This window comes from Peromyscus californicus, unplaced genomic scaffold (assembly GCF_007827085.1).
Source record: "Peromyscus californicus insignis strain IS unplaced genomic scaffold, ASM782708v3 Scaffold_22__1_contigs__length_63687245, whole genome shotgun sequence".
NCBI classification, from domain to species: domain Eukaryota; kingdom Metazoa; phylum Chordata; class Mammalia; order Rodentia; family Cricetidae; genus Peromyscus; species Peromyscus californicus.
In genome coordinates, this window is record NW_026294525.1 from 42,160,258 (window position 1) to 42,177,215 (window position 16,958).

The 16,958-nt window shown below is 40.5% G+C and overlaps 1 protein-coding gene across 3 annotated transcripts in view; it reads left to right on the forward strand.

Moving 5' to 3' along the window:
* Window positions 1–16,958, forward strand: part of Tbc1d32 (TBC1 domain family member 32) — a 228,459-nt gene that overhangs the window by 149,231 nt on the left and 62,270 nt on the right. For 2 of the 3 annotated variants that reach the window (XM_052751314.1, XM_052751316.1), the window contains exons 24-26: window positions 363–471; window positions 1,193–1,286; window positions 3,698–3,727. In XM_052751314.1, the coding sequence (XP_052607274.1) occupies window positions 363–471; window positions 1,193–1,286; window positions 3,698–3,727 (233 nt within the window). The remainder of the gene's footprint in view (window positions 1–362; window positions 472–1,192; window positions 1,287–3,697; window positions 3,728–16,958) is intronic. The other variant, XM_052751315.1, reaches the window with a different exon arrangement.

Below are 16,958 nucleotides of genomic sequence, written 5' to 3' on the forward strand. Positions count from 1 at the left end.
CTCCTGAGCACTGAGATTAAAGGTGTGTGCCACCACCGCCCAGCAAGGAGGAGCTTTCCTAAAGATGGTTGTTACTTCAGAAATAAAACATGTCCTAACCATGTTTCTGTAAGTACAGGATCATTCATAAGGAAATACTCTTTTTCTTAGTATTTTTTGATAGCAAAGAAGTGATGATACAAAAAATGAATGTAGCCTTCTGTACTGTAAATATTCTGATAACTAATGTGTTTTGCAGATACCTTTTGTTTCTGTTTGTTTTGTTGTCTTTTTTTTTTCTCTTTGCAATCTAGTGACATGATTTAAAAATCAAACCATATTCAGTTAAGGAGACAGCAGAATTGATGTATATTCTCTTTCAGGGACTTTATAATTGATGGCTTATCAGTAGAGAGAAATCATGTTCTTGTAAGGATTAATCTCATTGGTGGGCCCTTGGAGCGGATTTTGCCTCCAAGGATGCTTGAGAAGGTGAGTGCCATATTTTGACATGTTTTAAAATGAAGTATCCAACTGAAGTGGCACTAAACAACATTTTCCAAGTTTCTCTATACCAGGGTTCAATTTTTGTTGCTTGACAAACTTGCAAAACAGGTAAACACATTCAAAACAAAATAGTAGTGTTGCCTCCGAGAGCTCACGGGTTTCTGGTGAGTGTCCAAGAGCAGTAGATTGTTGTTTTATTACATACTTGTCATTCTTCTGAGTGTCATTGAGTATGTGAATTCTGAAGTCTTTCTCTTTCATGTCCCTTAACTGTTATATTTATTTATGTTTTGCAGTATGGAGTGTGTGTGGTCTTTATGGAGGGTGGTTGTTAAGAAGTTCCTTTCTGTGACTGCCACCCTGGAAAAGATGAGCTACAAATGATTGACAGAAGAAAAATAGTTTTGGGGTGGAGGGGATACAAGGCCTTTTAAAGATTGTATTTTCACTTTCATGAAAAAAAAAATAAACCCATCATTATCAGTTCAAATCACAAGAATAAGTTGTCATAGTCCAGCTTGTAAAATTTCGATGACATTCTGCTTATTGCCTTTTAGGAATAGTGGATTATAATAGCAAATAACTTGATAATTGGGCAGAAAGTTTGGGAATAAAAAAGTCAATTGAAATGAATGATACTCGAGAAAGTATGAAAGTTCAGTATCTTACCCACCTCCTACAGTTACCCGTGCTGTTGTGTTCTTAGGGGGATGACCCGTATCCTTGGCCGATGTTCTCGTCATATCCATTGCCACACTGCTATCTGCCAGAAGTCCCACAAAGTGCTGATGTAAAACAAGGTAAATCTTTTCTACCAACAGATATTCCAATGCTCTTTGTATAGTTCGAGAAAGAGACTTTGAGGAAGGTTAAGTGTTGATCTCCATTCGGCATGGGTGCAGGAATACATGGCTGCCCAGTCCCTCTTAGTTTTCCATCACACTCCCATTGTTGGTTTGACTGGTGTCGGTATGATGGCAAACAAGTACTGCCTGCAGCAAAGGCAGAACAAGTCTGTTCAGTGGCAAGAGATGTTTGGTTTAAAGCCTGGATTAGGCCGGGCGGTGGTGGCGCACGCCTTTAATCCCAGCACTTGGGAGGCAGAGCCAGGTGGATCTCTGTGAGTTCGAGGCCAGCCTGGGCTACCAAGTGAGTTCCAGGAAAAGGCGCAAAGCTACACAGAGAAACCCTGTCTCGAAAAACAAACAAACAAACAAACAAACAAACAAAACAAAACAAAAAAGCCTGGATTAGTAGGAACTGCTCTGACGGCTCAGAAATGAACAGCATCTGTTGCTCTTGCAGAGGACCTGGGTTCAGTTTCCAGCAACCACACGGTGGTTCATAACCACCCGTAACTCCAGTTCTGTGGTCTCTGGCTCCCACTGCTGGTTTCAGGGCATTGGACACACACATGGTACATGAAGGCAAAACACTCATACACATAAAATAAACACATCTTTAAATTTTTTTTTTTTTTTTAGAAAACTGAATCAGTAGCTCCTGGTTAGTTAAATTTTGCCTATGAGGAAGTTTTCTTTATTCACTAGAGTGTTTTTTAAATGACTGCCGTGTTTACTTAAGCTCTGAGTTGAATTATACTGGGAAGTATATTTTATCCCCCTTTGGAGGAATCATGAATAGATGGTTGTTTAACTATTCAGCGTAACATGAGTAAAGCAGACAAATGAGCTTGCTGGGATAGTGTATAATCAAACTACCTTGCCAAACAAAATCTTGTGTCAAAAGAGGAATGTAGCTTTAGTATTCATCTTCTGAGTAATAGAACAACATTTTTAGAAGAGGAGCCATCAGGAAAATGGAAAGAAACACATTATAACTCAGGGAACTGTAAGTGTGGCCTGTGAGGATTTTGAAGGTGGAAGCATCAGTGAGATGAGAGGGTGAGGCTCATACAAAGGACCTAAGTTCGATATAGGATTGCATCACATACTACCAGGGGTTATGCTAAGAGTTCCTAGGCCAAGAAATTCCTGCACGGATGATGAGAGAGTCCACCATCAAACTTTTCACAAAGTATAGAAGTCAGTTCTTACATCAACATCCTGTCCTTTATAATGCCATCAAACTTACACTGGAAAGAAATCATGTGGAAGAGATTGATTTCACATTCACTTAATGCACTTTAAAATTTGGGCTTTGGGTTTCACTCTTGCATGACAAAATCTATTACTTTTTCAGAGACTTGGGAGTGGTATTACGCGTTATTTCAGGAAGAGGCTCTTTCGATGATGCCCTTCAGATGTTTTCATGCTCACTCCCACCCTTCACTGAACCTAGGGCATTTTCAAGCATTTGTTCCATCTGCCTATTCTTCTCTGAGTCTTTCTGGCAGACTATTTGTACTGTGTCTTTCATTCTTTCATCTTCTAGGTTTCAACATTTGTTACCCTATATGCTTGTTTCCTTAATATATGTTTCATGAGTACTGAGTACAAGGATCTTCCCTGGGAATTATAAATAACACATCAATTATAAATAATGTATCAATATCTGTTGTTTTTTTCCCAGTACCTCAACCCTTTTCTTGGTCAGTTTTCCTTGACATAACACTGTTTCCTTTGCTAAGTTTCATTGGGGGAAAAACTTTTATTTATTATGTTTCTGCATAACAGATTTATAGTCAGTTTTATCAGCTGACGTCTACCTTTATTAATTTATTTCCTCAAAAAATATTTTGGGAATTTGAACAGGGGAAATAAAAATTAAAAAATGAGGTATAAATGGACATTTCCCAAGGATAAAAATATCCATCAATGCCTGGGAATCGGTCCTTATGGAAGTATATTTTTACTGTGTTCAGAAGTGATGTATAAAAGCGCAGTGATAGATTCCTGTTCTGTCCAGAAGGTGCCGGGCAGTGGGAGGGTGTTTCCAGGTCGGTTTACTTTCCTGTTCCCTTAGATGTGTGTTCTCAAAACTCTTCTCTCCTTGACCCTTCCCATCGCCATCCTTCCTTAGGTAATCACCACACTTCTCACTGTGCTGGAAATAGAAATGATAGAGAGCAGCCGTGTGGTACTAATACACATCAGCTCCTTTGACTGCCCGCATGCCTGCCTGTTCAGGCCTCCAGTCAGGACTGGGAATGAACTGCCAAAGCTGATTTGCAAAAGCCAATTTCCTCATCCTCCCTGCTTCCCTCCAGGGACAGTGCACCTTACAGTTCTTCATTTCCTCTCCTTTTTAGATCTACATCCTGTGAAGCTACAATGCATCGGTAATTTCCTGAGCCAATTCTTATGATAAATTGTGTGTGTGTGTGTGTGTGTGTGTGTGTGTGTGTGTGTGTGTGTGTATGTGTATTGAGTAAGATAAGCTAGGCAAGGAAAGATATAGACACATATATACCTATGTGTGAATATATTCTGTTTTTCTGGAGGATCCTATGATAGCCTTCAACATTCACAACATAGTTGGATGGAATTCGCCCTTCAGCCTTCATCAATTCTCCTATGATTGCCACAGTTTTTATAAATGTGTACTAACTGTACAGCATAATCACTTTCATTAGGACGTGGTCATAATATTTATTATGTGCTGTGGTAGTTTTCACTCCTCCCCTTGCTTTCTCTTGTCTCTCTCTCCCATTCTGGTCTCCATCCTCTTACAAGTAGCTTTCTCTTTATGTTCTTGTCTTTTTAAAAAAGCTAGATTCTCAATATAAGATAAAATGTGATACTTGTTGTCTTTGTCTGGTGTATTTCACTTACCATGGTGATGTCCTGTTCTAGGTAAATGGCATAATTTTGTTTCTCTCTGTGGTTCAGTAAAACTATTGTGTATATATTCCACTGTATCCTTCATTGGTGGGTATCTTTGTTGGTTCTGTATCTTGGTTTTTATGACTGTCGCTGTGACAAAAATGGATGTACAATATCTCTATAATATACTGACTTAGAGTCCTGTAGGTATATACTCAGGAATGGTGTAGCTGGATCATATAGTACTTTTGTTTTTAGGTTTTAGAGGAACCACCATACTGATTTCTATCGTGTCAGTAGCAGTTTACATTTCTATCAAAAGTGTTTAAGGGTCTCCTCCCACTTCCTCCCCTCTCCAGGTATTAGGAGCTGACTAGCAGGAATGGGAATTGGCTAGAAGGCAAGGTGCTGAGAGGGTCTATAGGATGGAGGACAGTTGGGTCTGCCAGGAGAAATCTGGAGAGTCTACAGAGAGTAGAGAAAGGGAGGCAAGGCAGGACACTGCAGTCGATCTGCTACAGGGCTGGGGTGACAAGGGGAAGCTGGAATTGAGGATAGGTGGGACAGTGAAGATTACCATCCTGATTCCCTGGTCTTCATGCCTGGCGTGTTTCCAGGGAGAGAGGGCCTTGAGTGTTGGCAGGTGAGACAAATTTGCAGGAGAACGGAAAGGTTTGTAAGACACAGGGAAGGCTGTGGAAGATGTTTTGTCCCTTTGGATGGGGGCAGAGGTGGGTAGGGAGTGCAGCAGGTTTTCTGCTGCAGAGCTGGGGATGAGACTGGGGAATTAGAAATGGAGGATGGGAGGGAGAGGGGAAATTACTTACCTGATCCCTGGCTGTAGTGGCCATGGTGTCCAGGGACACACCTCTGTTAACTGATTTTCAAGTCATAAACCGATCTCTTGAGCTTCTCTACTATAACTGAAATTTTGTATCTCTTGACCAACATCTCCTCCAAACCTTGTCCTCCAGCCCTCCATAACTATTATTCACCAGTTTGCTTCAAAGAGCTGAAAATGTTTAAATTTTACAAATAAATGAGGTCAGGCAGTACCCATTTTTCCTTGCCTGACTTACTTTACTAAGCATAAAGCATGAAGTCGACATGAGGTTGACCCGTGTTGTTACAGTGGCAGAGCGTGGGTCTTTTTAAAGCCTAAATTCCCTCCTGCATCTTTCCCATAAGCCAAAAGGGATACTGTTTAATCAACTATGTATTTAAACTTTTGTGTGTGGGGGGCGGGTCTTCCTATTCTTGTGTTTGTTCCTGTATATGTTTGCATGGGAGGAGTAAGGAGGCAGGCGGGGTCTCAGTGGCCTGGAACTTGCCAAGTAGGTTACAGTGACTGGCCTAAAAGCTCCAGGCCTCCTACTGTCTCTGCCTCTTGGATGCTGCAATTACAAGCATGCCACCACGCCCAGCTTTTTTTTCTGTGGATTCTACAGCATGAACTCAGGTCTTTGCACTTTACTGACCGAGCTGTTTCCCAAACTCCATTCTTAAATTTGCAATCCTTTTTCCATCCTTCATTTTATTGCGAAATTCCTCAAGTGGGTATTCTATGTCTACCTACACCTTACGCTATTTTCTGCTGAACCCAGCTTTGCGCTAACCATTAGGCTTTCCCCCCAGCCCTTCCTCTCAGTAGATGTGTCAGCCCCGTCTTTACCCTCATTTTATTGAGACCTAGCAACAGCAGCATTTGGCACAGATAACCCTGCCCTCCCCACTCTCCTCCCTCCAGTACTCAGCGCACCCCCCCCCCCCCCCCCCGCCCCACCCGTTCTTTGGAAACATTTTCCACTTGGCTTGTCTTCTGGAAAATTCAGTTTTCCTCCTGAACTTATGGTAAATATGCCTCTGTATCTTTTTAAAAAATTTTTTATCTTTCACATCTTCTCAACTATTAAACTTGGGAGTGCGCTGGGGCTCAGTCCTTAGTGGCCTTCACTTTTACTGGCCATTTTACTGTTGCGAGGGTCTCAGCTTGTCTTGTCACCTAGGCCAGCGGCTGTCAGGCTGCTATCTCAGCTCTTACCTCCGCTTCAAGTTCCGGGCTCCTGGGTCTGTTTTCGTGACATCTCTCTAGGACGGAGGATGGTAAGCGCATCAGCCTTAACACGACCGAGATCAATCTCTGACACTCTCTTCAAATCTGTTCCTTTGATATTCTTCCCCATTTCAGAAATGGCAGCTTTTGTGCTCCATTTCTTCAGGCAATAAGCCTAAAGGCTATTTTGGAGTTTTCCCTTCCTTTAAGCCCCGACAAGTGATCTGACAGCAAGTCCTCTTGACTCTACAGATCTAAAATAAAACCTCTCTTGCCTCGTCCAGCCTGGCTGTATTCAGTCTGTTCTCTCAGCAGCTAGAATGATGCTTCCCAAACACTCATTGGATCAGGTTACTCTTGTAAGCAAACTCTTTCTCTGATACCATAGCAGGCTTGGGTCTGTGTCAGAGCCCTCCCGACACATGCTTTGTTGTAAGAAGTACGGTACAATTCTAGCATTATTTTAGCCCCTTGCCCCCATATGATTGGAACTTGTTTGCATTGTGTTTCCATTTGTGAATAACCACACACGTTTGGACCGGAAATTCGTCCTAATTTGGTAGTGGTACCCGGCGTATCGTCCTAGGAAGACTGGTCCTTAACTTGCTGTGGTTCTCATTAGGAAGGAAATGTTTGAAGCAGCAGTGTTCATGCGAAGTTACTTCAGGAAGAGATTTTGCAAAGACATATTAAGTTCATAATTTCTGTATATCATTCTGATATTCTTGATATCTATGCCATGATTGTAGATGAGGGAGGAAAACAGAAAATGCCAGAGGATCTGAAAATTATGTCTAGTTTTTTCTCAGACATTGAGTATGGTGATCATAGTTCTGTGAACTTAATGAGAAAAATGGAACCAAGTTCACGTTCTAAAAGGGATAAATCAGAACTAGTGTGGTTGAAACAATTAACTAAACATTAATTGTACAACACTGTGCTCAAGCTAATGGTACTTTAAGACATGAAAGTTATTTTAATAGCAGGAGTCATTTATTTTGCATTTTGCTTTTTGATTCAAATTGATGAGTCATTACTCATCAATTCTGACAGGTGTTAGGTTAGTCATCATTTGCACACAAAATTTTAGGATGTTATTTCATTGTTGAAAAAAACTTCATTTCACTTATGTGCACACGATAAACAGATAGTCATTTACCTCCCAGCTTCTAGCTTTATCCTACTTCCTACAGTTAGCATCTCTCGTAGGTTACATTGCCTCCTTTGGCTTCATGGCATCAGTAGAAGCTGTGAGATGATTCATCTCTATAAATATGAATCTGGAGACATTACCTAGTTCAGCTAGTTCTATTTATGAACATTTCAATGCAACATTATTAAAATTTAAGTGGCCCTTTAAAAGCTATTAATGAATAACTTCCATGTGTATGTGTGCACATACACTTGTTTTTAGCACAGAGCATAAAATGCAAGCATTACATTGCATATGTTAGCAGTAATTAATACTTGGAAAATACCCGAACTATTCTAATGTAATTTATTTTGCTCACTCTGCAGAAGACGAACAGGGGATTGTGTGATAGCCACAAAGCAGGTGCAGGTTAGCATGTTAGGGGCTGCCAGCTGGAACTGCTGGAGGCTAGCCCATTGCTGGAACTGCTGGAGGCTAGCCCATTGCTGGAACTGCTGGAGGCTAGCCCATAGCTGGAACTGTTGGAGGCTAGCCCATAGCTGGAACTGTTGGAGGCTAGCCCATTGCTGGAAATGCTGGAGGCTAGCTCATAGCTGGAACTGTTGGAGGCTAGCCCATAGCTGGAACTGCTGGAGGCTAGTCCATAGCTGGAACTACTGGAGGCTAGCTCGTAGCTGGAACTGTTGGAGGCTAGTCCATAGCTGGAACTGTTGGAGGCTAGCCCATAGCTGGAACTGCTGGAGGCTAGCCCATTGCTGGAACTGCTGGAGGCTAGCCCGTAGCTGGAACTGTTGGAGGCTAGCCCGTAGCTGGAACTGCTGGAGGCTAGCCCATAGTGCCCTTCCTGCCTGCAACAGGATGCCTGTAAGATGGTATTCTGACTTGCTCGTCTTTATGCTCTAAGCTAGATTCCCTCAGGAGTTGTGAGGACCTGTTCACCAGTCTGCTCTACTTCATTCTCTTTTCATGGATGAAGACTTCTTTTCTGTGAGAGGTGAGGGAGATGTAGACTTCCCCTGCTGAAACTGAAAAAATAGTCTGAGGAATTGAGTAGCATACTCCAGATATTGAAGGCATTAGAGAGAGAGATATCTCAGAAAAATAAGAAATTTTCTGTTTTTCTGTCTGGCATCTTTTATTATTTTTAAAAATTACTTTTATTCCAGCTGAAGAGAGGGATTAATGGGTAAAGTACTTGCTGAGCAAGTATGAGGCTCTAAGTTTGGATCCTTAGTCACCACATAGAAACTGGGTGTAATGGCACACGTATGTTGGAAGAAATAGAGAGAGCTATATCCTGTGGACCCAGGAGTCTAGCCAAAATGGCAAGCTCTAGGTTCTGTGAGAGACCACATCTTAAAATAGAAAGTGGAGAAACAATTCAAGACATTTCAACATCAGCCTCTGTCCTGCACACATATTTGCACAGCTGAGCACACCTGGACACTTGGGCACATACAAATATTCCACACAGAGAGACTACATGCACAAATTGTCTTTATATGGTCTTCAGGATGTAAATATCCAGGCGTGGAAAGCTATGGTAGGCATTTTCTGCACACTCCATCAATATCCACATGTGGACCAGAGGAAGACTTTGCCATCCCTCTGAGCCTTACTCTTGGGGGGAAAGGCTATTTTCCAATGGGTCTGAAGCTTTGAGATCCTTGGCATGGCCATGCCCATGTCAACAATACACACTTACTCAGGACTTCCACACACTGTGGAATTCTTTTTTATTGTGATATTATTTTGATGTGCATTTTATTCAGTGGATGCTGGCATCCTCAAAGAGGAGAGTATGCTGTTTGTCTTTCTCTTGTATATAGTTAAGTCCATTGACGGTTCCTTAGGGTAGCACTAACTTGCTGGTTACTTTCTCAGGTCTTAGAAATGTGTGTGGGCCATTTGTCGGAAGCTACAAATATCCTGGTAACTTCTCACAGAAAGGACATTTTTAATGTTCCCAGGAACTGGCTGGTAATCACTCCTTGCTAGTGCATTCCTCTGGAGGCCTTTCCAGAAAGTTCACTTTCTTGTATCTAAGTAGAGTGACAGCTAGTGTGAGTCACCAGTGTAAACAAGTGCCCTTCTTAGTTATAACCTCCTTTTATTATTTTAGACAAAAAGGGGAAAATGTGGTGATATATTGTGTACCCTAATAAAATTTGCCTGAAGATCAGAAAACAGAACAAACCACTAGATTAAACATAGAGGCCAGGCAGTGGTGGCACACACCTTTAATCCTAGCACTCAGGAGACAGAGATCTGTGAGTTCAAAGCCACCCTGGACTGTATGAGACTGACTCAGTCTAGGAGAGAAAAAAGAGCCAGGCAGTGGCGGCACATACCTTTAATCCCAGGAAGTGATGGCTAGGTGGAGAAAGGTGGAGACTTGAGGATACAGGAACGTCTCTTTCAGCTAAAGGCTTTCTTGGCTGGAGCTTTTAGGGTGAGGACTGAGAGGATTTCAGTCAGAGGATCTGTGGAGTTGGTGAGGTGAGATGTAGCAGTGGCTTGTTCCTTTGTCTTCCTGATCTTCAGGTAAATTATATTAGGGTGCACATTATATCACCACACTTCTTCCCTCTTCTTTCCCCCCTATTGTCCTTCATCTCTGTTCTTCCTGTAGTAATTATCCTTCATATTTTGGATCAATCATACAGGTTTTTCCACTATCTTCAGTTGCTTTATTGAGATATAATTAATATCCTGATTCATTGATTTTTCAGTATATTCATAGACATAGTCATTCATAGCCTCAAAGTGATAAAATCAGCAATCTTGGACTTAAACCTCCAAAAATGTGAACCAAAATAATCTGTATTCCTTTTGATGTTTTGTCACAGCATCAAAAATCTAAGTAAAACAAGTAATCCAATAAATAAACACATATTCAATGACTAGAGGAATCAACGTGAGATTTCCTCTCCTTTTATTTTACCATCATCACATTCTGTCTTTCTGATCTTTGTCATTAGACACTGGAAATTATTTACAAATTAACATGACTTTAGAAATTCTTACTCTCAGCTGCAGTAACCTCAGAGCTGACAAAACATTCACAATATACATAGATTTGTGGTTGAAAATTCCTTCTGTAGACTTCTGTATACCTCTTTCTTGAGTTAGGTACCCTTATTACACTTACTCTGTCATCTACAAAATGTCACTGTCGCTTTTAATGGCACATAAAGGTATGCATTGCTATCCCTTTATCCCATTTTTTCCATAATTAGAAAAAGATCTCAAAATGTACAACCTTTCATTATTTCAAATTTAGCCTTTTGTGGCGTCAGTATTCTATTTTACTGCTTCCTCCATCATATTTCAACTTATCTGATGGGGAATTGATTTTCTGCCTAGCAAAACATTCTCTTACTACTATATAAAGAGTAAGTTCCTTACTGATAATCACTCTTTAATGCAATGTGCCAGATAATATTAAAATACAGATAAATTCTTCTGATATCTTCCCATATGAGAAAATGGCTCAGGTTATAATCCATAACTGTAAATGGCAGTGTCTCTTAATTTTGCCTATCATGAATTTTTTATTAAAAATTAAATCTGATAAGGACAGTGTGCATAATATAAAATATAAGTGAATTCCAGGCCACACTTACCGGCACATAAGTTTTGAGGTCTGAATAAATTCAGTATAAATACATGAACCTTTAAGTTCTATATGTTTCTGTCTGTAGGAACCATATCATGTCTTAGGTGAATACATGAGTTTTCTGCCATGCTACATGTATGTTATCTGAATTGCTTTGGCACATTATGGCAAGAGTATTAGGAAAAATATAAGTCTTTAAACACTGTGAATTATATGTTATGGAATAGAATAGGATTTATTTTTCTGAAAAAAAATTTTTCTTTTGAGATAGAATTGCATGTAGCTCTCAGTAGCCTGAAACTCATTATGTGGCTGAGAATGACTTTGAACTCCTGATTCTTCTGCTTCTGCCTCTGAAGTGCTGGGACTTCTGGTCCCTGCCACTATTAACTGCTGTGGATATTGCTCTGTATGCTGTGAATGTGTTGCTCTGATTGGTTAATAAATAAAACACTGATTGGCCAGTAGCCAGGCAGGAAGTATAGTATAGGTGGGATAAGCAGAGAGGAGAATTCTGGGAAGAGGAAGGCTGAGTCAGGAGTCGCCAGCCAGACATAGAGGAAGCAAGATGACAAGGCAGAACTGAGAACCATGCCACATGGCTAAACATAAATAAGAATTATGGGTTAATTTAAGTGTAAGAGCTAGTCAATAGTTATCCTGAGCTAATGGCCGAGCAGTTTTAATTAATATAAGCCTCTGTGTGTTTACTTGGGTCCAAGCAGCTGCAGGGCTGTGAGAGTTGGGCAGGACCAGGAAAACTTCAGCTACAATTAACATATACTAATTCTATAAAATAACAGATTTCATTGTGACTTTCATTGTTAATAGAGGGAAAATGGCGTGATTTGTATTGTGTATTTTGAGTGTTTTAGAATGAGTACTACTGATGGAATAATTAGGCACTACTGCTTTCTATTGGGTCACAATGGAAACAAATACCAAAAATAGGTAACATTTCCAAAGCAGAGATAGAGCTAAAATAAAAGCATGATAGTCTGTGTCATTCAGTAACATTTCTTAATGTTACAGAGTCATGGGATTTCTAGGTTTTAAGGCTATTATATGATGACAGCATTTTCTCCTGCCCCTGGACAACTCCATATCTCATATCTGAAAATTTGCTATTAACTTACTTGCATGAAAAAAAAGTGTTGAAATTCAGTCTGTGGAATCATAGATACCTGATTTTTCCTCACTAGAATTCTATACTAATTTAACAAGACAGTTTTCATTCGTTTCTACTGACTTTGTCTAACAAACTGTCATGTCTTATTACATTTAACTCCCTTTCCCATAGGGTTGTATTTTGTCTTTTCAGAAGCTAAGTCCATGTCCATGTCACCTATGAATTACCTTCACTTATTTTTTTATGTACAAATGGATTACAGTGCACTGAACAATCCTAACAGTATAGGTCCAGTATTGACTATCACCATAGAATGGCTAGAAATAAGCTTTCTCAAGGAAGGGAGGGAGAAAGAAATGTACTGTAGTTGCAGCTCTTGTTTTGTTTTGTTTTTATTCCCTTCTTTGTGGTGATATTTTATTTATGCACCCCAATAAAGCTTTTCTGGGGATTAGAGGACAGAGCCATCCACTATATTAAACATAGATGTCAGGCAGTGGTAGCACACGCTTTTAATCCTAGCATTAGGGGGCCAGAGATCCATCCAGATCTCTGTGAGTTCAAGGCTACTGTGGGAACAGAGCTAGGTGTGGTGGCACACGCCTTTAAACCCAGTGCCAGTTAACCATAGAGGTCTGGAGGTCTGGACAGACAGACAGGAAGTGATAGAGCTGAGTGGAAAGAGGAAAGTGATGAAGCTGGGCAGAGAGAGGAAGTGATGAAGCTGGGCAGAGAGAGGAAGTAAGGTGGCAGGGACAGAAAGGTATATAGGCATGAGTATACAGGAAATAGCTCTCTCTTGGGCTGAGGATTTCCTAGAAGTAAGAACATCGCTGGCTTCTTTCTGTGTCTCTGATCTCCCAGCTTTTACTACAATATCTGACTCTGGGTTTTTTAACAATTCGTCTTACACTTCTTGCTTGTTTCTTTTGTAGTTTCAGTGTCCTACTGTGTATCCCAGGCTGACCTTGAATTCAAGGTCTTGTCTCATTCTCCCCACTGCTGGAAATACAAGTGCATACTACCATGGCCAATTGCAGTAATATTTTAATAGAGCAATGGAAAGTGTTTAAATAACAAATGACTAGATTGCCTTGCCATAATGGTCATTCTGATGACTTATACAAAATTTGGGGTTACCAACCCTAAGAGCAACAACAACAACAAAAAAAAATTGGTAATCCTATGGACAATAAACATGAGTGCTCAGGAACATTATGGTATGAGTATAATACCATGCAACATGATGGTGGAAATTAGTTATTCTTTTTAGAAAAGTCTTTTGAAGTCTATCTTACACATATAAGTATATAAATATAGTTAACAATAAATTCTCCCTTTCCTCAAATACTTATCTAGTCGTTTTTTGTCAAATAAGACATGTTCTCATTCTTTTTTATCTCTTCATTACTTTTATTCTTAGAATTCAGATTTGTTATTTACAGATAAAAGTAGCTGACTCTAATTTGACATCGACTCATTAAGTGATAAGACTGGTAAGATCATGGTTTCTCTCCTGGGCTGCAGCTCTTAAAATAGCTACCTTAAACTCGAAAATACTCATTTTCTTTTGTAGAATAAGGCTTTATTTCCGTGTGTTTACTCTTTTAAAATTTTAAATAAGTATATCTGTGTCAATTAAAAACAGATAATATGCTACTTTTGTTGAGTAAAATGATAAAAAGAGATTCCTCGTTTTCTAAAACTTTGCTAATGTCTCCTACAGTAAATGCTTAGCCAACAAGTATAGAAAAATGACACTGTCTATCTTTAGGAAATGTAGTTGCTTTAACAAAGACTAGGAAGACTTCAGATGCTAGGTTGTTCACAGTGTGACAGATGGAGCTGGAGATCCTTGTGTTAAGTGAAGTAAACACGCTTAAAAACGACACACGTCACGTATTTGACACACTATGACAAATGTCATAAATCTGTCATATATGGAATCTGTATTTAAAAAATGTAAAAAGGAGATAAATTTGGAAGAGGAAGGAAACTATTGGGGCCAGAGAAGCTAATGGAGGTAAATATAAGCAAAGTACGTGTTTTGGTCAGTGTTCTGTTGCTATGCCATGACCCTGGCAACTCATAGAAGAAAACATTTAACTGGGGCTGGCTTACGGTTCAGAGGTTTAGTCCATTATCATCATGGCAGGAAGCATTGCAGCACACAGGCAGACATGGTACTGGAGAGGGAGCTGAGAGTTCTACATCCAGATCAGGTGGCGACAGGAAGAGAGTGAGCTTAGCTTAAACATTTGAAACCCCAAAGCCCACCCCCCAGTGACACACTTCCTCCAACAAGGCCACACTTCCTAATAGTATCACTCCCTGGTGACCAAACATTCAAATCTATGAGCTTATGGGGCCATTTTTATTCCAACAACCATATTCCACTCCCCGGCCCCCATAGACTTGTAGCCATATCGTAATGCATAAATGCATTGGGTCCAACTTCAGAGGTCCCCATAGTCTATAACAGTTTCATCATGGTTTAAAAATCCAAAGCCTCTTCTGAGACTCATGGCAATGTCTTAACTGCAACCCCCTGTAATATCAAAATCGAAAAGCAGATCACATACTTCCAACATACAATGACACAGAATACACGATGGCACAGAATTCCAAAAGGAGCATAATGAGAAAATACTAGACCAAATGAAGACTAAAAACCATCTGGGCAAACTTCACACTCTACATCTCCGTGTCTGATGTCAAAACACTCTTAAGATGTCCAACTCCTTTCAGTTTTGGTGATTGCAACACACTTCTCTTTTTTTGGGCTACTGCAATTCCCTGTTAGGAGCTCTGCTAGCCAGATATCCCACAACTCTGGCATCTACAATATCTTGGGGACTCCAAGGCAATCCAGGCTTCACCTTCACAGCTTCATGCAAAATCTTCTCTGGGCCTCCATGCAGGGACATCCCTGACACATGCCTGGCATCAGCAGCAGCTTTCCTTAGCCATGGAGGGAGATTCCATAACCCTTTTCTTGTATCCTTGACACTAAAGCCAGAACCATGTAGCTGAAGCTACCAAGTTCTGCTGCTTACTGGGTCTGGAACATGGCATGCTTGTTTGATTACATCTTCATCAGCTTTCTGTTTTTGATTGTTTCCTTCACTACCTAAGCTTGGCTGTCCTGGATCTCACTCTGCAGACCAGAGCTGCCCTCAAACTCAGAGATCCATCTGCCTTTGCTTCCCAACTGCTTTAATCTTGAGGGATTAAAGTGGTGTGCCACCATGTCATGTCCTAAGCTTTTAATTCCTTTTCAGGAGTTGGAAGTTTACCTGGGTGGGGTCTTGTCTGAGTTTACCACTTCCTTTATTCCATTTAGGATCAGGTTTTTCTTTAAACTTGTTATCTCCTTGAGCACTGAACTTAGCTCCTTTACACTTCCTAGTGTTCATTTTCTCCTTAAACTCTACGTTTTGTATTTTTACTTGCTCAGTTTGCTACTTTTCAATATAGATAGGAGCTGCATAAGTTTGGCCATCAAAAACCAAGTAACACAGTCAATACTAGGCTGTTTTGAAATCTCTGTCAGTGCCATTAATCCAAAACACTTCAATTTAGACTCAGGCATATTTTTTTGGACAAGGGCCAAAAGTATCCACTTTAAAAAAATACCAAAAGAATAGTCTGTAGGCCACTGATTAGTATTCATCTCTGAAACCTCTTGAGCCAGCCATCATAGTCTACATTGCCCTCAGCACCACTGCCTTCCATGTTCCTACTAGGATGACCCATTAAGCCCCACTTCAAGTGTTCAACTGCTTTCCTAATCCAAAGTCCCAAAGTCCACATTCCATCAAGAAACATGGTCAGGCCTATCACAGCAATACCCCAGTCCCTTGTACCAACTTATATCTTAGTCATTGTTTTTTTTTTTTTTGCTCTCAACAGACATCATGACCATGGCAACTCTTATAAAAGAAAATATTATTTGAGGCTGGTTTACAGTTTCAGAGGTTTAGTGTAGGTGTAACTGTCTTATTAAATAAGAAACACAGAGCCAATTCAGAGATGAAAGCCAAGAGGTCAGAGCAATAGCTAAGAGCTGAGATTAAAAACCTTACCCTTCACTGCCGCTGCTGTCCTACCTCTCTGCAAGAGACCTACTTCCTGTGTGTTTGTGCTTTTTATTGACTTTCTATTCTGCCTTCTCATTGGTTGTAAACCCAACCACATGATCTCCTTGTCACTGCCCGTCTGTACAGACCTCCAGGTCTTCTATGGTTGGTATTGAGATTAAAGGCATGTGTCTCCATGCTGGCTGTATCCCTGAACACACAGAGATCCTCTTAGCTCTGCCTCCCAAGAGCTGGGATTAAAGGCGTGCGCCACCAACGCCAGGCTCTGCTATGGCTTGCTATTAGCTCTGACCCCCAAGCAACTTTATTTATTAACATACAAATAAAATCACATTTCAGTACAAATAAAATATCACCATAGTTTAGTCTATTATCATCATGGCAAGAAGCATGGTGGCATGCAGGCAGACGTCGTGCTGCAGAGGTAGCTGAGAGTTCTACAGCCACATTGGCAGGCAACAGGAAGAAAGAGAGCCTGGGCCTGCCTTGAGCTTCTGAAACATCAAAGCCCACCCCCAGTGACACACTTCCTCCAACAAGGTCATACCTCCTAATAGTGCCACTCCTTGGTGACCATTCAAATCTATGTGCCTATAAAGGGCATCTTACTTCAAACCACCACAGTATGTTATATACTTATATGAAAACGTTGTGATGAAACCTGTTGGAATAATTATAATATGTTGAAAGAGG